General features: G+C 42.5%; 1 protein-coding gene across 1 annotated transcript in view; it reads left to right on the top strand.

The window, feature by feature from the left end:
• LOC113610814 (coiled-coil domain-containing protein 162-like) overlaps positions 1–23568 on the top strand; it is a 53503-nt gene extending 29935 nt beyond the window's left edge. The window contains 6 exon segments of the mRNA XM_027089233.1: positions 2054–2216; positions 6286–6424; positions 14633–14786; positions 17774–17929; positions 22292–22499; positions 23430–23568. Coding sequence (XP_026945034.1) covers positions 2054–2216; positions 6286–6424; positions 14633–14786; positions 17774–17929; positions 22292–22468 — 789 coding nt within the window. The 3' untranslated portion in view covers positions 22469–22499; positions 23430–23568.

Here is a 23568-nt window from a genome sequence, read left to right as displayed (position 1 = left end):
AATAAAATGCAATGTTGAAAATGGCAATTTGGGAACATTCTGATTTTTCTTTGTAAGTGAAAACCTGTTTAGCAATTTAGGTTTCTTACCCTTTCTTTCTTCCCGCCAGGTTTATTGAGGTGTAATTAACAAATAAAATTGTATATATTTAAAGTGTACAGCATGATGATTTGATATACATATACATTGTGAAATGATTACCACAGTTAAGCTAATTAATACATTTATCACCTCACATAGTTACCTTTTTTTTGGAGGTGAGAATGCTTGTCTAACTCTCTTAACAAATTTCAAGTATAAAATACAGTGTTATTAACTATAGTCACCATGCTGTACATTAGATCCTCAGAACTTATTTATCTTATAAATAAAGTTTGTACCTTTTGACCAACATCAGCCCATCTCCCCCATCCCCTGGCAACCAACCACCTTTCTATAAGTTTGACCTTTTCATTTTGATTAGATTCCACATATGAATGAGATCATACAGTGTATGTCTTTCTCTGTCTGGCTTATTTCACTTAGCATAATGTCATCCAAGTTTACCCATGTTGTTGTAAATGGCAAAGTTTTCTTCTTTTTTATGTCTAAATAATATTCCTGTGTGTTTGCATGCGTGTGTGTGACGTTTTCTTTATCCATCTACTGGACACTTAGGTTGTTTCCATATCTTGGCTATTGTGAGTAATGCTACATGGAAGTATGAATAATCTCCTTGATACACTGATTTTATCTCCTTTGGATATATACTCAGAAGTGGGATTGCTGGATCATATGGTAATTTTACATGCAACAGAATGAAACTGAATCCCTATCTTACACCAATCACAAAAATTAACTTCAGGTGGATTAAATACTTATCTGTAAGACTGGAAACCATAAAATCAGAGAGGAAAACAGGGAAAAAGCTCTTTGACACCAGTCTTGGCAATGATTTTTTGGATACAACAACAAAAGCACAGGCAACAAAAGCAAAAATGAACAAGTGGGATAACATCAAACTAAAAGGTCTCTGCTAGTAAAGAAAAAACTCAACAAAAGGAGAAGGCAACCTACATAATGCAAGAAAATATTTGCAAACTATATATCTGATAAGGGGATAATACCTAAAATATGTAAGGAACTCATATAACTCAATAGCAAAAGCAAAAACAAAACAAAGAAAAAAATTTTAAACCAATAATCCGATTTTAAAATGGTCAAAGGACCTGAACAGACATTTTTCCAAAGGACATACCAATGACCAATACATAAATGAACAGGTGCTCAGTATCACTAATCATCGGGGAAATGCAAATCAAAACCATGATGAGATACCACCTCACACCTGTTAGGATGGCTATTATTAAAAAAAAGACGAGAAAACAAGTCTTGGTGAGGGTGTGGAGAAAAGGGGACACTTGTGCACCTTTGGTAGGAATGTCAATTGGTGCAGCCACTATGGAAAACAGTATGGAGATTCCTCAAAAAATTAGAAATAGAACTACCCTTTATTTCATTCATTCACGGAAGAATTTTTAGGGTTTTTAAAAATATATAAAACTACTTCCTTCTGCAGTTAAATCATAATTTTTCTCTTTTCCTTCACTGAATGTTGATATTTATGATCCATTGTTTGTTTTTCAATCATGTGTTTAAACTGTGTTGATAAGTAGTTATGTTTTGCTTACAGGTATTCCCTCAGGGCAATGTTGTCTGAATATGAGTCCCCGCTAGGAATTTATTTGTGACCCTTGTAATTCATTGATAGTTAGTCATACAAACACATTTTGATGTGTTTTTGGCCTCCAATGGCTTTAAACAAAGAGAAACACTTTGCTTTAATTCCCCAGCCGGAGTTACCTTGTCCAAAGACATATATAACCTGAGTTCATGAAAAGGCTTGTTCTTTTTTTCAGATATTATCCTGTAACTATTATCCTGTATTATACTGTGAAAATGTTTATCTAAATATTCTTGTTTAAATATATTATTCCTAATCGATGCTCATATATTTTTATATCCCTTTAGAAGCTTCTTGAAAATTATTTCCTTGTATTGATTTTACCCACAGGTAGCTTTTAGAGCCTTAAAGCTAACTCTACAGCTGATAGCCCGTCTCCATGACATTGTGGCCTACCTCTTCAGTTTGGCTAAACTTGGAAATCGTCCAAATTTTGAATTTCCTCTAAGTCCTAACCCTCTGAGAGACGACTGGGGAGGAACTAAGGGTATTGGTAAGTGATTAAAGGTGATTAAAATTGCCTTCAATATTCAGTTGAAATTCCATGAAGCTCTTTTTTTTTCAGCTTTATTGAGGCCTAATTGAAGGATAAAATTGTCATATATTTGAAGTGAACAACTTTATATTTGATATACATATACATTGTGAAAGGATTTCCCCCATCTAGTTAATTACTATGAAGCTCTTAAGACCTGGAAAGACAGGACTAAAATATTTCCTCATAAATGACAGAAGGGCAAAGGGAAAGTCCCATTATATACTGCCTCCAAACGGATTGATTCCACATTTACAGGTTAAACCATGAAGTACACCAAGTCAGAATTTGGGGGGCCTGGGTTTTTACCCTGCCTCTGTCACTTGGTTTACTAAAAGCTGTGCACTTTACTCCCTGGCTCTATGTTTGTCATCTGTAAAACAGGGGTGACAACACCTGTCTCAGGGAGATGTTCTGTGGATTAAAATCTGTAAAAATTCTAGAAGGATGTACAAGTCCCCATTAAATATTAGCTTTGCTTTCATTCCCTTTCCCCTTCTGGGCTTCGTGAACTAATGTGGCAAGGTCGAGGCCAAGCATTCACTGTCAAGAAGCTTGCAGACAGCCCTCAGTTAGCTAACAATGACCCGGTAGTCCTGTTAGTAAGAATAGTTGAGGCTTTTGTTTTATCTGCCCAGTGCTAATCCGTGAACTCTCACTCAGCACAAGTTCTCAGATAAATGCATGAGGTAAATTAAAGACACTGAAATGCTTAGTAAGCTGGGTTTATCAGAAGCAGTGAAACTGGTCTTACTATTTAAATAATTTGACTCCCATCCTAATTATGTCATTAGTCATGTAAATATTAATCAGTTAACAGCAGTATATTATAACATAGTAGACAAGGATTTTAAAGTGTGAGAAGAGCCAAAGAAATGAGGTAACATGCCTATCTAAACTTAGTGGTCTTAAAACAAACATGATATAATCTGAATCTATTCCTCTCTGGGCGGTGCATCAAGGAAATGTTTGTGGGAGATTCTGACTTGTTCCACGAGGAAGATTGATCCTATATCTGAGGAGAGGCAGCATGATGAAGGGAAGGGGTTGGTGCTACCTCAGCAGAAAGCACAGAATTGTTGCAGGCCTACTAGCAAGTCTTCAATATAAGCATCAAGAGATTACAGAAGTTCCAAAGCACTATTAGCTCCTTTCCTTTTGCTAATCTGGGGACTGTCGTAAGGGGTTAACTCAGAAAATAAACTAAGATGCTCTGCAGTGGAGCTGGATGTTGGGAGGGTGTGGGGCTGGACTGTAGATGAGGGACAGGAGAAAGGAGGATGGGCAAGGAAGAATGCTATCCCTACCCTTGAGAAGATGAGATAGAAGCCAAGGTAGGGCCAGAGCCATGTTTCCAAAAGAAGTCACTGCATAGGAAGTTCTGTAGCAACTGGGAGGGAAGAGCCCGCAGGGAGGGTGATCTGGGGGGACTTGTCTTCACTTGAATCAATGGAGAAAAATAGGAGGGCTTGTCCTAAAGGGGGACAAGAAAAGGATACTGGCAAAGATAACAGGCAGGACTACACATGGCCAGTCCAGAGAGAATGATGAACCCACCAGTGCAACACTGAGGGATAGTGGTAAATGAGGCCAAATTGTTGAGGACCTAGAATTGGGGATGAAGGAAATTGGTTTTTTACTACTTAAGTGTTTATGAACCGGAAACCATTGAAATAATTGGGGCCCAGGCTTTCCAAGGTGTACAACTAGAGAGACACACCTTGTCATGTTGCCAGTAAAAACATTTGTGCTCCAGGGAGAATGTGCAAAGTTTTACATACTCTGCTTCGCTGAAAATAGATAAAGAGCAAACTGAACTAAAAAAAATTCCATTCTAAGATAATCATCTTTTTTAAAAGGCTAGGCTGCTCAGTTCCTGGCCTGCTTCCCAGAGGAGACAAGGAAAACTAAGGTGAAAAGAGGAGACGGGTCTGTTCATAGACCCACCCAACTCCTTTTAGCCATTTCAGAGCTGTTTGGAGTTAAAGTGACTTTTGAAGACTTATGTGCTTTAAAATATCTTTTAAAGAGACACTTTGAATTTCAGCTGTGGTCCTCCCACTTGACTGAGGAAGCAGCTCTGAGATACTGTGGGCTAGTTCTGTGGACCCTGCCAAATTTTCTCCTTCCCTGAAAGCCAGCAACTCCCTTTGGAGTCAGTGTGAAGCGGAGGGTGGAATCAGAATGTAGGAGTTTACATTATGATTTTCTTGTAAAGGATTAGGAGGCCAATTAAACCCAGATACTACACACTGAACTCAGGGTTTCATGAACAAAATGTACTGGCTTTGAGTATTCACATGGAAGCAGGGCCACTGTGATTCTGCTCTCTCTGTCTGATTTCCCAAAGGGAACCCTCCTGGGGAAAGGCACAAGAAGAGGCTCATTTGTTTCCCGGCGGAGGGTCTCCTCCCACCACCCCCATGACCACACGGCAACCATCTGCCGCCTCCTCACAGACAGGCTGCCTTCCCTGCCTGTGCCTGCCATCTCTGCTCCCACTGAGCTGTGTAAGCCCACAAGAAAGGGAGACCCAAATGAGGACTGCTACCAGTGCGTAACAAAGAAAAGGTAGGCCCTCCTCCACACCTGTACTTTAATGATAATGCCACCACTTTAAGTGCAACATTCTTAAAGTTCTTGTACAATTTGATCTGTGACTCCTCTTCTGGTGGAAGTTTCTTTTCAGCCCAATATGACCATCAGATTTATAGAGGATTCATAAAAACTCTAATGATTGGCCCCAATTCTTTTGTGGCTGGGAAAATACCCAAAAAACATTTTTCTGTGGTGTGTAAAACATCAAATGGATATGAAATCTGGACTGCTCATCTTTTCCTAAAGCCAAGAGCATATATTGCAAGTACATATTAGCAACCATTCTCAGACCTGGCTCTGCCCTGATCAGGCTCTCAGGGACAGCCTCCCTGCTCCCTCAGTTCCCCTGCCTTCCATGCCAGAAATGTAGGAAGAGATCCAGTACCGGGCCAGATAGGGTACAAGGCTGCTCAGGTCTGGATGAGAGGTTGACATAGAGTAACTCCGGAAATGCTTCGTGGATCTCCCATCTCACTTCTGCCATGGGCTACAATCAGGGATGGTGACCAATTTCCCAATCCTTCTCTTCCCATAGCAGGGATGTCCTCTCAAGTAGAAAACTATCACTGTGCCCACAGGGAGCTGATGAGCATTTCAGATCAGCTGACATTCTGGTAGCCCTGGAAATGGGGCCCACCCACCTGCCCCATCAGTGCTCCCTAAGGGCTTGTCATTTTCTTGCTGTGCTCTCCCATTCTAAGCAGCTCATTACCTGAGCCAATAATAGAGATGCTAGTACAGCCATCTAGACCCAGGCCAGGTTCCTCCAACCAGTATTGAGTGCCCCAAAAGGCCTCTAACTTAAATTTCCATCCAAAACACATATAAATCTTTTGCAGTAAGGGGCCAAGAAATAAGCCAATTTAGGATCTCCCACATCTACTCCTGAAATGATGAGAATCTCCTAGAAGGATCTATGTATGTGTCTGTATACATGTATACATATATGTATACATATTTTTGCTTGCCTTGGATGGTCCTGAGTCTTCTTTAATCTATGAGCCATTGACAGGGCTGATTTGAATGGCATGGCTATGAGAAATGAGTGCTGGTTTATAGTAATTTCAAGCCCCTAATAGACTTACTGAGGCCTATACTTTCCCATTGCTTGTAATTTCTCTTTTTCAATCTATTTAGAGTCTGTAGCCTTATAAACACTGAAACTTTCTTTCAACAGTATGTTCTTATTCTGCTGAAAAGCAAAGCAAGTTATTACATTCCTGAGGGAGGAAGGAAGGAAGGAAAGATAAATCAGACCTTGGGTTCTAGAACATAAGGCTTTGCTGATCTTGCAAAACATATAATTAGTATACTCACAAACAAAGAGAAGTCAATTTAGGTAAAAAGTTAGCTTTGGAGGTGAAATGGTTCACAGGGTAGCTAGGGTAGCCTGTGTTTCACAGTGAGTAAAATGTCGTCCATCTTCTAGGGTCTGAGCTTCAAGAGCTGCAGAAAATGATTGACAGCCTCCAGAGACCCCAAGACCCCACTGTGGTGTCCCAGGTCCTCCTCCTTCAAAGGGAGGTTATGTTTCTGCAGTTTGATGCTGCAGTGAGGTACCTCATCCGGTAAGGGCTGGAGTGCTAATCCTGTCCAATAAATTCTGTGGGGCAGGTGTTTCTGAGTGATCATGGAGGGAGGCCACTCTTGGCACTATTAGATAATGAGCTTTAAATAGTCGGGGGCACAACCTGATCCAGAACACTGCCACTACCAAACACGTTCGGCTGCGGAGGCTGTCCAGGTGAACTGTGTTTTTGTTGGATAATATTCTTGATTTTATTAAATGTGATTTCAATATAGTTAGTTTGCATAACAGGCTGTTTTATTGGGAATCACATTTTTTATACTTCTGAAGATGATTTTTCCTAAGAGTTTTATTTTTTCAGCCCTTAATTACCTTTCAAAAACACAGAATTTTTCACTGCACATCTGAAACCAATGGAAATCACCACCTGAGTTAAATTTATAAATAAGTTAATTTACCTCTGGCCTTGTAGGTATTAAATACTCTGCATTCAAAAAGAATGTTTATTTGGTTAATTAATCATGACTGATGAAAAAATTAGCTTGGATTGAGAGTCACAATGTTTCCGGTATAAATAATAAGCTGTGTATGGGAAGGGAAGAGGTCAGGCCTGAGGGTCTCTGCTTATTCTTAAATTGTCAAAATTAATTAACTTCATTTGATAAATTCCCAGTGTGAGTATTTAGTCAATGAGGGGGACCTGGGAGGGCAGTGCTTTTATCTGTGGATTATAATCACTTCCCACCATTAGCATGAGTGTCCATAGAGAATAGAAATGTGGGGCTTGTACTGAACCATATTTTCTCTTTCTGCTCTGCTTTTTCTTACTCTGAGCATCATGGGACTCTGCATTTAGAATGCAAATTCAGCAGGACAAAAAATCAGGCTAATTTGTTTTCTTTTGATTGACAAACAGCTTTGGGAGCTGTAGCTTTGTCAAGCACGTAGGATATAAAGGTTTTGACTAATTGTCATGATGGCCATTCATTAGCCCTCTGGGCTCTGAAATCTCAAGTCCGAATTTGCAAGGAATTTACATAGGATGAAGAAATAGGACTATACCCCAGAAGTTCTTGGATTCCAGCTCCATGTAGTTCAGCTTGCTCCTGTTCTCCCAGGGGAGCCACTCTGCTTCCCCCAGGAACTGCTTTATGGGGCTTTCTCTGCCCTGGTGCTCTCAGTCTGCAGGAATGGAGGGCACTGTGTCCTATGACTGGTTTCAGTATATTTTTCAGAGGACCTCAGAAGGAACCAGGAGTCCTTCATTCATAGCATTTCCTCCAGCCTTTTTTCTTCAGAGGTCTTTGGGGTGTGTCTGTGTTTGGAATCACACAGCCAGTGAGTAGCAGACCAGAATTAGAACCTATGTGCATTTGACCCCAAAGCCTGAGAGCTAGGATCGATGCCAGACAGCAGCAGGATTGATGGAAAGGGAGACTCCAAAGAGAAGGCAAGAGGCAGGAGGAAAGGAGAAGCTGAAAGATAAATGTCTTTCCGCTTGAGGATTTTACTTAGTGCTGAACCTGCAAGCAAGGAGAAGTCCTTAGATAACCAAAAGAGACAGGAAGCTTGGAGAAGTTCCCTCGCCCTTCCCAGAGCTCACCAACTGAGTAAATATGACTGTTTACCCCAGGGAACTTTTTGCTTATGTAAACTGAAGACTTCTCCTGAGTTTGAAAAGAAGGAACTGTTACCTGGAATGAGAACAGCATACTTCCATAGACCAGGGGAGGAGAAGAAGCAGGTAGCTCAAGGACAACAGGACAGTGGCCCCGTAGAGTCCCCTCATATCTGGCCTCTGCTTCTCTGTGGCATAGACCAGCTCAGATTGCAAGAAAGTTTAATGTTTCTAGGCACAAAAGTTTCACTCTGCTCCTGTCGACCTGTCCTCTGCCAAGGACCTGATAGAAATTGGTGCTGTCCTCTGATGGCATCAGAATCACATTGCCCAGGGCCTGTCATTCACCTCTGGGCATGTCCACTAACCTATAAGAGTTATTTATTAGCCAGAGCAAGAAATGCCTGAGGATTGAGTTTATCTTTAATTTCAGGTGAATTAATCATTTGCGCCAAAGGTAAATGCTTCAGTAGTACAATTGGTTCTAGTCAATCTCATCTGTTTAAGTTAGAGATCAGCAAACTACTGCCATAGGCCCCTGCCTGATTTTGTAAGGCCTGTGGGCTAAGGATGTTTGGTTTTTTTTTTCTTTTTTTAATTAATTTATTTTATTTTTGCTGTATTGGGTCTTCGTTTCTGTGCGATGGCTTTCTCTAGTTGTGGCAAGCGGGGGCCACTCTTCATCGCGGTGCGCGGGCCTCTCACTATCGCGGCCTCTCTTGTTGCGGAGCACAGCCTCCAGACGTGCAGGCTCAGTAGTTGTGGCTCACGGGCCTAGTTGCTCCGCGGCATGTGGGATCCTCCCAGACCAGGCCTCGAACCCGTGTCCCCTGCATTAGCAGGCAGACTCTCAACCACTGCGCCACCAGGGAAGCCCTAAGGATGGTTTTTATGTGTTTAAATGGTTGAGGGAAAAACTCAAGAGTAGTATTTTGTGACACATGAAAATTATGTGGAATTCAAGTTTCTGTGTCCAGAAATGAAGGTTTTTTTGGAACACAGCCAGGCGTATTCATTTATAGTCTCTGACTGCTTTCACACTAGAACCACAGAGTTGAATAGTTGCAACAGAGATTATATGATTCACAAAGCTGAAAATATTTACTATCTGACCCTTTAAGAAAGAGTTTGCCACTCCCTCCCTGATTTAAAGGATTGAATTCGTTTGAAATTCAAGAATGGAGGGAAACCAGAAAAAAAAAAAAAAGTCCCTCAAAGGAATTCTATAGGACAGAGTAAAACATATGGCATGCAGAGTGCCACTGATCTGAGTGTATTATTGATGGAATTTAAGGAAGTAAACCAAAGGTACCTTAACTTTCTGCAATAAGCCTGATTTAAGAGTTCATCAAGCAATCTCTCAAGAAGCAACACCAATTTCTTAGTCCTCGAATTTGTGTTGGTTTTCTCTTCATTTTTCAGTTTATCTTTATCCTCACCTAGTTGGAGTGTCTCTGAACACACGGATATTAAAGTGTGCTTCAGGGTTATCTGGGGATGTCTGGGCGACACAGAGAAGGCCCCATGTGCTCCTGGTCTCCAGCGCCTGAGAAGTGAAGAGCCACAACTTTTGCCTGGCCTCCTCCGGCCACTTTGCAGGCGTTTTTTGGGTTTCATTTTCTTTTTCATATCCTTGCATCCAGGAAAAACCCTAGCATGTGTCCCATGAATTCCCTGCTCCCTGTGGCTACAGCCAGCTTGCCTGGGATTGCATTATGGCTGACTCTGTCACACACAACATGACTGGTATTCTAGGAAACCCTTGACCACTTATTGACAGTAAGGCAGCTGGAGTGTGGCAACACAGTTTGGAGAACGTGATACATCTATCCTTGTATTTTAGTGGACTGCTGGGGAGACATGACTTTATTAGGGGCTAGCAGTTGGCAGGTGTAGCACTGGCACAAGCAACAAGCTGACCTTTCATTCCTATGAGTTTCCCTGTATCTTGAGTGCTGCTGGCAAGCTGCACTGGTCAGACCTACCCCAGCAGAAGGCTCAGGCCAGGTTTACCAACTGAGGGTCTGAATGAGTTGTCACAGTGAGCTGTTTTCAGTATTTCTAAAGACATGATGAAAAAGACACGTTTGCCCAAAAGTTTTGCAGGTAAAGAAAATGTCACATTTCTTTCTTTTTTTAACTGGAATCATAAGAACGAATGAGATAAGGAGGAGAGGGAACTTGCTTTGGTTGAGTTCCCACCATGTGCCAACTCCATGGAATAGCAATCATATCACCATCTTTACAGATGAAGAAATAGAGAAGTTGCATAACTTGCCCCAGGGTCACAAGCTTGTTGTAGCAGACCTTACATTCACAGGGTTTTTCTGACTCCAGTGCCCTGTTCTTTCCTTTATATCATGTTTCTTCATCTCTTCCTGCAGCTCAGAGCTTAGGCTAGGTGTTTATGTGGCTTTGAGTTAAAAACAGGAGAATGCTTAATTTGGTAGAAAAATCTTTCAAAATATGGGGTACATGGAGAGGAAGGAAATAAAAGAGGATATAGTGCTAAAAATGTTAAGTATCATTCTGAGACCCCTTTCTATACATAGCATTACATTGTACAGCTCCCTAATAAGTAGTACTATTGATAAAGGAGAGATGGGACCTATCAAGGACAGTGATCTAGACTGAAGAATTAGGAACGTGAGGAAAAGGTTAACCAATGATTTGATCAACGGTGGTGCCTAGAATCTGACTCTCGTCTCTCTAGAGAGTGTATCATGTGCTATGGTTCTCTAGCTTAGAGTAGCAGTCGTATTTACATCTGAACTGTATTGATATTTTTTAATAGTCTCCAAGCATCTATAAATTAATAGACCTAGTACGTGTTTGGGGCTCTAAAACTCTGCCAAAAATTGTGGTTGTTTGTGGCACTTAGTAGTTAAAAGTTCTGCACAAACTTACCAAGATAAGAGAGCAAGTCAATGTTCTATGTTCTCTTATGTGAAAATCAGTCTGGTGCAGCCACAAGAGGAGACACAGGAGAGACTCAGGAAAACAAAATTATTATACTCAGTTCCTAGAAACATCCATCATGCCATGTCATACAGGGCCACAGGTCGGGAGCAAGGAGAGTGCTTAGGCCATGACCTGGAAAGGCAAGGCAGGGCAGAGGAACAGTTTAAGATCGGCTACTTTGAATAATTCCAGCGGGCTTTGGGCTGTAGGAGAGGTCTCTAGTTGCCTGTTAACTAGCCCTGGGATGATTAAAGGAGAGAAATATTGCCTCCTGGGTTGCAAGGGTCAGAGGACGTATGGCTCAGATTGGTTAGTTTGCATATCAAAGGCATGCTGGGCCCTTAGCTATCTCTAAGAATTGGCTATGCAGGGAAGGGCAGTCTCTCCCCAGCCAGCAAGGTTTTTTAAAGATGTTAAAACATCATAATAAACAAAAAAGAAATTTTAAAATATAAGCAATACAGTCAACAGTAAGGTACGAACAAAGCTGGACCCAGAGGCTGAGAGAGAGAAAATAATTTTGTGGATTGGTGGGAGAAAAGCATAGGAATGACATGGAAGGAGTCAACCAGGAAGAGGTTTGTGGGATATTGGGCTTCTGTGCTCTTGATTTAGGCTGAAAATAAATGTTTCCATTAGAATACTCTACTTTTTGGTACTGTTGGCTAAAGAAAAATGCACAGCCTAAAAGTTGCAAATGTTTTATTCCGGGAACCTTACTGAGGACTATAGCCCGGGAGACAGTCTCTCAGATAGCTCTGAGGATCTGCTCTGAAGAGGTAAGGGAGGAGCCAGGATATAGAGGAGTTTTTACAGCAAAACAGCAAAAAGAGCAAAAAACCCATGTGGTTGAACATCAAAGGACTACTGCTAATCACAAAAAACAGACATCACAAGTTAATGATTTTAGTGATTTTCTACATATGGGAAGATGCAAGAGTCTGGACTCATTAAAATTATTTCTTAGATATGCATCTTACCTATCTAGGGCCAGTATCCTGTTTTTCTCTATCCTGAATTCCCCTCAGGGTGCACCGTTGGGGGGCAGCTGTATCGGCTGATGACTTGGTGGCAGGCAACATTCTTTGTTTAGTGGAATGGCAGGCGACATTTTTTTGTCTGCAGTACCATTATTTTAAGAAGATATATACAACCTATAAGGGAGGTATATATATAGAAAGTGCCTTGGGAGTTTAGAGGAAGGTCAGAAGTGGCTGGATAATGAGATCTGCCTCACTGGGCCCTACTGGGCTAGAAGGTCAGACCCATGGGGGACCCATCTTTGTATCTCAGACAGTTCCTGACACAGTACCCAGTACATAGTAGATGCTTGATACATCACTGTCACATGGGTGTTGAATGAATCATGGGCCTCTTGGCAGGGCTCATTGAGAATCATGAGAAAGCATGTGAATAATATGAGAAACAGGAGAAAATGTTTATATATCCATTGAGCAACTCCAAGCGCCATCCTTGAGCTATCAGGATAAGTCAGAGTTTTTATTCAGTGTCTCAGTATATAAGTGTATGCAACTATCTTTTGTTAATTCTCACAAAAACGTGAAAAGGGTGGTATGATTTCTGCACTAGTACAGTGGTTTGATATGCAAATAATAGAGTTACCTTTATCTGTCTTTGAACTTAAGTTCATAAGACCCTACTTCTGCTGACAAAAAGATTAAACTTTTCAATTCCATGTCATTCAGCCACATTTACAGTTTAAAGTGGTCAGTTTGAGATATAAAATCAATTAATTCAAGATTATCCCCTTTTACCTTTGTTTTAATTGCCTCCTCTTTACCCTGTTGGTGAGAGAGGGATTCCGCCCTAAGGTTATGGGGATGGCCAAACACATGACACTAAATACTGGACAGATGGGATCAACAGCAGTTTACTCATCACATGTACTCACAGCTGAGGGGAATAGAACATAGCATGCCATGCAGGGCCACAGAGGATTTGTACTTGTGACCAGAGTGAACAACTAGGGGCTTGAGAGGCAGGCTTTGTAGTATCAAGAGGATATAGTGCTTCCTGGCTCCCATAGGAGGATGTGATTGGTTCATTTGAATAATTTTGTGGTCTGGCAGGGAACTGAAACCACTACTTGGGGATAAGCAGGGATTGTACTTGGTCCCTTTGATAAGGAAGTTTGTTTGACTAGGGGACCTTACCCGTGGGAGCAGAGTAGGCAGGGGAACTTATAGTTAGGTCATTCAAAACCCTCCCAATTTTACCAGATGTCAAGGCAGCACTAATACTGGACCTTAACTTAAGCCTTACGCCACACCCTTCTCCTCCTTTATCCTTCTCAGAGGTGATCTAAATTCCTCGGGGTGCTTATAAATCATCCCAGCAGTTGAAGAGGAGTGGCTACCTCACCCATCTCTGTCCAATCCCAGATCTCTTCTGATTGGCCTGCTGCTCAGCACCCCACTTGGACACCCCCTTGTGGGGTCTTAGGCACTCCTCAGGTCTTTCCACAACACTTGACTATCTGCTCATCTCTGGGAGGCTGCCTCATTTCCATCAGTGCTAACATCTCCCTCAGTCATTGCTAATCTCCTTTTTCTTTGTTTTTTTTTTTTTTGCGGTACGTGGGCCTCTCACTGCTGTGGCCTCTCCCGTTGCGGAGCACAGGCTTCGACGCGCAGGCTCAGCAGCCATGGCTCACAGGCCTAGCTGCTCCGCGGCATGTGGGATCTTCCCGGACCGGGGCACGAACCCGTGTCCGCTGCATCGGCAGGTGGACTCTCAACCACTGCACCACCAGGGAAGCCCACTAATCTCCTTTTTGATATCTGCTTTATGCATGACTTGGCAAAGCCCATGGAGGATTTAGGCAAAAGATCCCTTCTGTCCTGGGGATCTTTTGGATCCCCCCGAAACTGATCCTGTTTCATCATCTTTTCTTGGGCATCCACAAGACCTAAGCTCTAGAGACAGTCTTTCCTTGCTCGCTAAACTCATTTCCTTTGGGGCAAGAAAATGATTGTAATTTATCAAGCATACTTCCTTCTCTGTGACTTATGGTATAAATTCCATGCTCTAGTCTTCAGGATTTTTGGTTCTTGATATGCAAAGCCAAGTTTTGTTCAAAACAAAACAAGAAGCTTTCTCTCTCAAACCCCAGGCTCTTATTATTTAGCTTAAAATTTGGTTTTACATATCAGGAATTGCTGTCTCAGCTACTGGTCTTAAAATAAATTCAACAACTGATGTCTTTGTTCTAGAGCTACAGCTGAGCTGTCCAGTACAGTAGCCACATGTGGCTATTTTAATTTAAAAGTTTAAATTAATATTGATTTTGGTGATATAAGACTTAAAATTCAGTTCCTCAGTCATGGTAGCCACATTTCAAGTGCTCAACAGCTATATGTGGCTAGTGGCTACCATATTGGACAGTCAAATATGGACCATTTCCGCCCTGCAGAAAGTTCTGCAGCTAGACCGTGCTAATCTAGAGGATAGCTACCTTTCCCTTGAGGGCTGTGAATTGTGAGAGTGAAGGGCAGTGTGTAAAGAAAAGGGAGTGAGGGATGATGTTGCTGAGGAAGAAACCTGTTGATATCTCAAATTGTTATCTTGCTCTAGTAACCTTGAAGAGAGTTTTGAGCTTTAGAAACTTGAGTAACTGCTGTTAATGAGATTCCCTTCCTGTTTTAGTAGAAGAACATTTTTGGCAGCTGGAAATGCTCCTGCCTACCAGTCTGTCACAGATGACATGTAGCATGGGTTGCCGCCACTGAGCAACTCTCTCATGAAGAGCATGTTTGCTTCCCAGCTCAGCTTGCCACAGCTGCTGGATCCACAGAGCCTCCAGGTGTGTTGAGAGCTATTTTTATACCAATCAAACATGCCTTGTGCTGGAATGCCCTTTAGCCTTCGTAGGCTCTCCTTCACTCACGTGGTAGAGTGGGCTAGGCCCCCATGGCCCGCTGTTATTCCCAGTCAGGTGCTCTCCCTCTAAATCGCTCAACAGGCTAATTGGGACAACAGCTTATCTGCTCACAGCTGGTAGCAAAACCAACACCTGATCTCTTCCATGTAATAAATAATAATGATAGCAATTACGATACGTAAATTAGGTCAGCAGCTGAGTTGTGAACAGCCCGGTAACAACATGCCTTATCGAATGTAATCCTGGCAACTATTATTGCTCCTAGACACTAACTATATTACCCACCTGCTACAACTAAAGAGTTTGAGGTTCTAGAAGGCCAGAAATCAGACTGCTGCATAGTCATGGCAACACTAGGTCACAAACTGTATTAGTTATCTATGGCTTCAGAGCAAATTACCCCCAAATTTAGCAGATTGACACAATAAACATTAATTATCTCATATAGTTTCTGAGGCTCAGGAGTCTGGGAGCAGCTTAGCTGGGTAGTTCTTGTTCAGGATCTCTCATGAGGCTGTGGTCAAGGTGCTGCACCTCTTAATGGGAAGAGAATCAAAGAATTTGTGGACTGGGACTTCCCTGGCAGTCCACTGATTAAGACTTCGCCTTCCAATGCAGGGAGCGTGGGTTTGATCCCTGGTCAGGGAGCCAAGATCCCACATGCCTCGTGGCCAAACAAACAAAACATAAAACAGAAGCAATATTATAACAAATTCAATAAAGACTTAGAAATGGTCCACATTAAAAAAATCTTTTTAAAAAAAAAGAATTTGTGGACGTATCTTCTATTTTTTTGGCCTCACAGTGAGAACTTAGTTCCCCAGCCAGAGATCGAACCCGTGCTCCCTGCGGTGGAAGCTCAAAGTCTTAACCACTGGACCCCCAGGGAAGTCCCTGTGGGCATATCTTTAAAACCACCTCACAAGCCCAGATCTTTTGACTCCAAAACCTCCAACTTAATGTTTTTATGTTACAAAGCTAAGCCAAGCAATGCCAGCATCAACCCCAGGTAAGTCTCACATTTCTACCTTCCATAGCTACAAGACAGTGACTCTTGGCCCAAGCCTTGACCCTCATCTAGACCCGAAGACAGGGTTGGACCGTGACCGTTGGGCCTGCTCCTGCGGCCTTTGAGTGTTGCCTGGGGTTAGGTGGATGCAGGTGTCCTGGCTCCCTGCTACCTGAATCAACTCCAACTCTGGGAATTGTCTGAAGCCAGTACCGAGTCTGGAAGTGTAGAATGGGGTCAGGTGGACAGGCCCGCTATATCCGGGACTGCATGTCATGCCCCAGGGAGTAGGAGATGCCTTGGCTATTGGACAGTGATGTGGAGAAGACAGAGGCCCATGTGTAACGTTGTGGCATTGGTTTTGAGTTGATGCCTAGAACTGGAGCACAATGGAGATAAAGGACAAATATTTAAGGTTTGTAATATTGAAAAAATTTGAGTAAGTTTACTTTTTTTGATTATAAATATGTACTATTGGTTTTATACTATTCTGGGACTTCGAAATACTCGTGTTGACTATTTACACTGAAATCTTAAGTACCCTCAGTGTTTAGTCACTGTCTGAAAAATCAGTTTAAAAAATAAGATTATTACTCTCTCCTGCGCATCATCCGGGACTATCCATCAGAACTATTTCTACGTAATAGAGAAATCATCCCCCAGCGTTTTGGTGTGCAGACACAGACATCTTGTTCATATACAAGTGTCTATTTCTTATGGACATTATTATGCAGCATTATTATATTTATTATTTAGTTCTTTTAGGCATTTGTGCTGTTCCCTTGGAGAGTATTTCTGGAAGATGGAGGACCATTTCCAGTTACAAGTAGCAGCCCAGATACCCTAGAATATAAGATGCAGGTAGGATAGGTCTTCCCACTTGTCACAGAGAGAGCCGAATGCAGACTGCAAAGCAGGTGTCATTGGGTCCATAGGTCTGATCCTTCATACTCTAGTCAGCGGTGAATAAGTTATGAGATAAGCAAGGTGTTTGGTTATGAAACTGTAAACCCAGTGCTGCAAGGTGAGTCATGTTTTCTTATGACAGAAGAAAATCGTGGTTTCAGCTGGCATCAGACTTGAAACAGCTGAAATACTCATGGCTAATAATGATCTGAGGGAGTGGTCATCCATTTCTGGTCACTCTCGGGAACTCTTAGAGTAACTCCCAGGCTGGCAGTTCAGAGACGTGTGACTACTGACCAACCTACAGTAGTAGGAAGAGAACTCTTTAAGCAGGACTCAAAGGGAGAATTTCTTTCAATTATATGTTTCCCCCGATTATTTAAGCAAGTATTATTGTGTTTTCATTTTTTTAAATAGAAAATATTAAAAAAGTATTATTAACAACATTAAAGTCAATGGCACATTTGCTTCAAAATAATATGGAGGTGGGGAGTAATGAAGATGGGGCAGGACTGGCCATAGGTTGGTGGTTCTTAGGGCCGGGTGATGGGAGCTATTCTGTTTGCTTTTGTATGTGCTCAAAAGTTTCCATAAGTAAAAAGATTTTTTTTTAAAAGTGAAATAGTAAGAATGGCTTAAAAAAAAATTAATCATAGTCCCCCACTAGGGGACGGTCACAGTTCATTTTGGTTTTTTTCCAGTATTTTCCCTGTGCATACATGTATCACACTATACATACACCACATATGGACACCACCATAAGGTTTAGGAAACTTGGACTTCCACACAGAGCCGAAAGTCTGATATGTTCAAGGGGGACTTTGAGCTAGATACGTTGCTCTGATTTTTATGGATTTTTTTTTTTAATAGTTGAGAGCATGGGGCTTGTAAACACAACTACTCCTAATTTTCTCCCTCAAAACCACGTGTAAAGGATATATAGAAGTGTTCAAAACAGATGTTTTGGTTTCATTTTGTTCCTTTTCGTTTTTAGCTATGCCTCTGTAGGCTGAGTGACCGTGACCTCAAAGTGGCTCATGGAGAGCTGGCGGACAAGCAGCTGCTAATGGAAGATGTCCTTCTGAGTAACTATCATATGATCATGGAGCGTCTCCCAGGATGGCAGGCCACACTGGACAAAAATACACAGGTATTCTTGGTGAACGGTCTACGTACTTGACCAGTGCTGCATTGTACTGAAGGACCTTTCTATCTGGGAGATGGACTAGATAGCTTCATCCATCCCATAGCCTCTCCCAGGGTCCCGGGACTGTGCTTATGCCGCACGGGAGCAGCAGTGAAGCAGGGGTAGCCCGTGAGAGCCCCTCCAAAGTATGTTCTTTCACAGCAAGTCCCATGATCAGTGGTATATCTATTTCTTTTAATTTTAAAACTAGAACAAACTTCATGGGGGGCAGTCCGCTGAAACCAATTTGAACTCCAACTGGCTGCTTTTCCTTGTGAGTCACACATTTCGGGCTGGAATTGGCAGGGTATGACAGAGGCCCCAGGTGAACGTCTTCAGCCTGGCTCCTGTCTGCATCACTCCGCTAGCCCATGGACTCCTAAGCAAGCACTCCCTTCTCCAGACTTGCCTCCCTGAAGCTCTAAGGTACCAAGAGCCAGTAGTCCCCCTAGTATCATAACTTGAAACAATTCTGCATGATTCTGGAACTAGACTTGCCTGGACGTGGGGTAAGCTAGCCAGTGCCCCCGTTTAAAGAGTCCCCTTTTCAGAGCCAAAGTCTCTGCACCAGCCATTTCCATTTCCTTACCTTCCATCCACTCCTTAGAAACTGTGATCTGTCTTCTTCCTCATCTCATCAAGACTGCTCTCACTGAGAGCACCGTGGTCCTTGTCACTAAATCTCCTGGATACTTTTCAGTCCCCTTCCAACCTGAATCCTTAGCAGCATTTGACACAGTGTGTCCTTCTTGAAGCCTCTCTGCCCTTAGCTTCTAAAGCACAACTCTCTCCAGTTTTCCTCTGACATCGTGGGCCATGCCTTCTCAGACTTCTGTGTCAAGTCCCCTCCCTCTGCCAATCCTGAAAATGTTGCTTTTTGGGTTCTGTCCCACTTCCACCACTGCCAGGGCTGCATTTTGACTTCCATGACTCTAGCCACTTTTGTCTTTGTGGGCCCATTTCTCCATTAAAAAACATGAAGAGCTATAGTTTACAACTGTGTTAATATAAAGAAAAATATATTAATATCATAAATTATAGCATTTTATTCAACCTAAATATTCTTTTTCTTTCTGATTTTAAAAGAAAGTAAAACATTTTGTGGGCCCTAAGCACTGTGCCTTCTGTGTCTAATCAATAAGTTGGCCCTGAACACTTAATAGATCATTATTAATTAATAATGTCTATGATTGAGATTTGTTCAGAGGCTTTATTAACTATTAATTTCTTTAATTCTCACAATAATCCTATGAGGTAGGTACTTTCATTATTCTCATTTTATAGATAAGAATACCAAAACTCAAAAAGGTTAAATGATATGCCTAAAAGTCACTTGCCGAGAGAGAAAAGAAACGCAGGTTCCAACCTAACAGTCAGGCCCCGGAGCTCCCTCACACTCTTATCCATGATATTGCTCCACTCCTCGCCCTCTCCATGGGCAAACCCAGCTAATTTTATAACTTGGATGGCTTTATGCGATGACTCCAAAATTTATATGTCTAGTCCAAATCTCAATCCTATCAGATTCATATGTTCAACTGCCTTGTTCCATCTCAGAGATAACGTGTCCCAAACTGAGCTCATTTTACTGCCCCTAAAGGTGCTCCTCTTTCCTTATTCCCTGTCAGTTAACCACCACCTGCCCAGTTACCCAGGCAAAAAAAATCTGGACACCCATCTTTGATTTCTGTCTATCATACCCCACAATCAGACACCAAGTTCTACTATCCTATTATTTTAATATCTTCCAAGTTTTCTCCATCCTCCCTCAGCACTCCCCTCCACCAGTCCAAATCGCTGTCATCTCCTAATGCTGGGCCAAGATCATAATCTCCAAAGGACTCCCTGTATTCCCTTTGCCTCCTTCACGTCCACTCACCAGGATAGTATTTTAAAATGCAAACCCAATTATGTCACTTCCCTCCTATAACTCTTCGATGACTTCCAAATGCCCTGAGAATAGAGTCTGGGTGCCTTAACCAGATCTTCACAACCTGAATCCTGCCAATATCTCTACCCTCAACTCCTTTTATTTTGTCAGATGCACCATGCTCTCTCCTCAGTACCTTCATGCAAACTGGCCCCTCTGGTGGAAAACTTCCCTGTCCTCCCACTCTCTGCTTCATCATCTGATTAACTCCTACTTATCCTTCAGATTTCAACTTCCAAACCACTCTTTCAGAAGCTTTATCTGATCTCCCACCTTTGAGCCAATACCCCTCTGTGCCAGTTAGGGTGCACCTGCTAGAAGTAACTAGTCATGACTTAAATTAGAAAGTGTATTAATCTTTCCAAACAGGTCTAGAAGGAGGCAGTTCATGTTGGTGCAGGCACCCAGCTCTGCCATCCTGGGTATGTCAGCAAAATGTCTCCCTCATCCTTGTAAGATGAAGACAGGAGCAAAAAAGCTTTCTCCTTAAGGGGCTTTGTCTTTTTATCAAGGAGGGAAATCTTTTTCAGAAGACTTCCAGTAGATTTTTCTTGTGTCTCACTGGCTAAAACTGAGTCACAAGTCCATTTCAGGCCAACTAGTGGAAAATGAAGTATGTTAGATGTGCCAACTAAATTCCACAGCGGGATTCAATGCCTCACCCAGAGGGAGCATTTGCAAAGCTGGATATAGACCAAGTAGTGCCAAGACCAAGAAGCCTGCCAAAGGGCCCTTTGGTCCTTCTGTTTACTCTCTTTTGGTCCTGTTTCTGATGGATTACCATCTTTCGCTGACAATTCTGCCCTCCCCTGCCTTGTTCTTTATCCTGTTTCCTGTTCCTTCGCCCATCCTGTAAAACACTTAGGAAGAGAAGGCTTCTCTTAACAGGAATATATTAACAAGGTAAGTTTGCTTTTAAATTATTATTTATTTTAATTGGTTTTATTTTATGATTGGTTCCATTTAAGAGTATTTCAATATTCATAGACAATAGGCAGCCCTGGAATTTATACTGCCTGTGACTTAGGACTCTAGGTTTCCTGTCCCAGCTATGCCACCAGTTCTATGACCTCTTAGACTTCAGTCTCTAAGACCCCAAGTGAAGGTGATGGATTAGCTCAGGACCTTTAAAATGGTCCCAGGAGCCCTGGGTTCCTCAGAGGCACCTTGGGGCTTTTTGAGTGGAGGGGCCCAACTACATGGCCTGTAGGCAGCCCCCTCCTTGTCACCACGCTTGGCCTTGGTCTGTTGGATATCTTGGGTCACTGAGTAAGATTTCATTTGCTGAAAGGCTTCTGAGGATAAAATAAATTTGGAAACGCATGAATTAGCTGATTGTTGAGGAGGTAGGCTACTAGGTGGAAGGGTTGCCAGCTGTTGGCAGGAGTTCACTCTCCCCTTGGTCTTGCTTGTAGTTCTTCCCCTAACCACCTCTCTTTCTGGCGGCCCCACCCCCATCCTACCCTCCCCATATGTTAATAGCACTGATCTAGGGTCCAGTTACATCATGTGGTGGTTCTTCCTGTTCCTGACCAAGAAACTTGAGTGTCCAAGGTGTTGTTACCTGAATGTCCTCTGAGTCCCTTCCTGTCATAACATCATGGTCCAGGTGTGCAAAGGAAAGCTCCTTTTCCTATAACTGAGACACTGTCTTCAGGCTGAGGGTGGGATACAGGTTCCCCTTCTGTCTGTCACTCTCTGGGTAGCCCTGGCCCTCACATCGCTGGTGCAGGAGAGCAGGGACCTGAAAACCTTATTCCCTCCACGTCCTCCTGGGCTCACAGCAGCCCCTCAACAAACACTTATTTAAGGAAAGCACCAAAGAATGAATGAACAAATCATAATTTTAAAGTGAAATTTCCTATTGAATAATAAATTCAAATCAAGAGACATGTTCTCTGCCTAACTTTTAAAGGATGGGAGGAGGAATAGGAGATAAGATAAACTTAAGTTTCCATTTCCTTACCCATAAAATGGGTAAAATCCCCAATTTAAAGTTATAATATAGCTCTACCACGATGGGTTGTTAAATCTTGAGTGTGTGGAAGAGCTCTTTCCAAAATGCAGAGGCTAAACATGAAAGGCTCAATTTTTCAACGGCAGATAAAATGTTGGCACCCAAGTAAAAGAGTTTTAAAGTGAGTGGTTCACAGCTCAAGCAGAAACTTGAAATGGAGACATTTCTCTCCTTTCTATATACTGTCTATTCAGGAAGGATGCTTATACTCTCTAAGCTCTACATGTGCTGCTGGCCTGTAAACCATTCCTCCTGGGGAGAAAAGTCATTCTCCAAAGACTTCATTCTGCATGAGCTGAATGAATGTAAAAGGTCATCCTGTAGTGGTCTATGACTAATAAAAAAAAAAAAAAAAAAAGAATTTCTGTAATGCTTTCAGCCAGATTTGTCCAGAGTACAAGGATTCAGAAGTCGGTTCCAAAGCAGCCCAAAGACCTCCAGACTGCTGGGGGGCCCGTGTGATGCAGTGATGTCCCTTGCTTTGCTGAGATCATTTCTGGTGCTCTGGAAGCAACTGGAAGCGCTAAAGGAGCACTGGGGCCAACTCAAGCTGTGAGGCCGGGGCATCAGTTCTCGGAGCTCTATGGGTGAGTGTGCTCAGGGGGAAATTCATGTGAAGGAGTGGAACCTGGGACCTGGCAGATGACTGCCCTTGCTCTGAGGGTGATGTTTGGTCCATGAATTTGGTATGCCTAGCCCCACTGATCACAGAGGAAGCTGGGCAGTGTGTCTCTGTGAACAGTGCTTTACGGGAAAAGCTGAGTTCTATTGACTGCAGGGACAGCCCTGGGTTCCACTGAGCAACACTGTATATCATTTTCCCAGAGTTCTGTCCCTGGGAACTGGTGCTTCTGAAGTGTCCCTTCAGTGCTAACTCTAAGCTTTTTAGCTCATAGGATCCCAGCGAGAATTGAGTGGGGAGTGCTGCTGCCGTGACCTCCTCTCCGCTCTCTGCCCCATTAGACCCAAGTCTAATGAGTCTCTGAGAGCCTCAGGCATCACAGCCAAGGGTACAATATGGTGCAGCATGAGGTATTCAGTATGCAGAGTGCTGGGTTGTTTTCTCAACTTCAAGCCCTGGCTGGGGTGACTTAGCTGGTGGGAAAGGCATGTGGTTTCTGCCATGTGTCTGTAACCAAACCAGCATTCACTAAGCACCCAACCACCACCCCAGGACCTTACTGAGGGTATCAGGGCTCACTTTGGTGGCCGAGTCCAAATTGTCTATCTTATGAGTTATGACAGTCAGCTTTCCTGGTAAACAGGGAGTGAGGAGACTTGTCAATATTTTGAAGAATGAAGACTGAAATTAAATGTGCCCAATGGGAAAAGGCTTCACGATTTAATATTGACTAAGGGAGTGGTAACTGTGGTGGATTTAGATGTCGATGTAAGTGTCTGTGATGAGTTGGGAGGTTTATGCATGATGACAGGAAACAGAACATGAATGAAAAGAATTGTCAGAGAATCTGAAAGAGAAAAAATGTTTGTTAATTTCTGTCTCTCTTCTTTAATAGAACTCACATTCTCTACCCTAGCATGAAAGCTATAGCTAGGCGGATCGGGAAAGAAGATGAATTTGAAGGACTTACAATTAGTAGTAAGTCTACTCTTCTCCCTAAAGGAGCTTCAGAAATTGAAATAAAAACTCAGCAG

The sequence above is a fragment of the Aethalodelphis obliquidens genome, unplaced genomic scaffold (assembly GCF_003676395.1).
Source record: "Aethalodelphis obliquidens isolate GAN/ISIS:26980383/991018 unplaced genomic scaffold, ASM367639v1 scaffold3, whole genome shotgun sequence".
In the NCBI taxonomy this organism is placed as follows: domain Eukaryota; kingdom Metazoa; phylum Chordata; class Mammalia; order Artiodactyla; family Delphinidae; genus Aethalodelphis; species Aethalodelphis obliquidens.
This window is presented reverse-complemented; position numbering and strand designations above follow the sequence as displayed.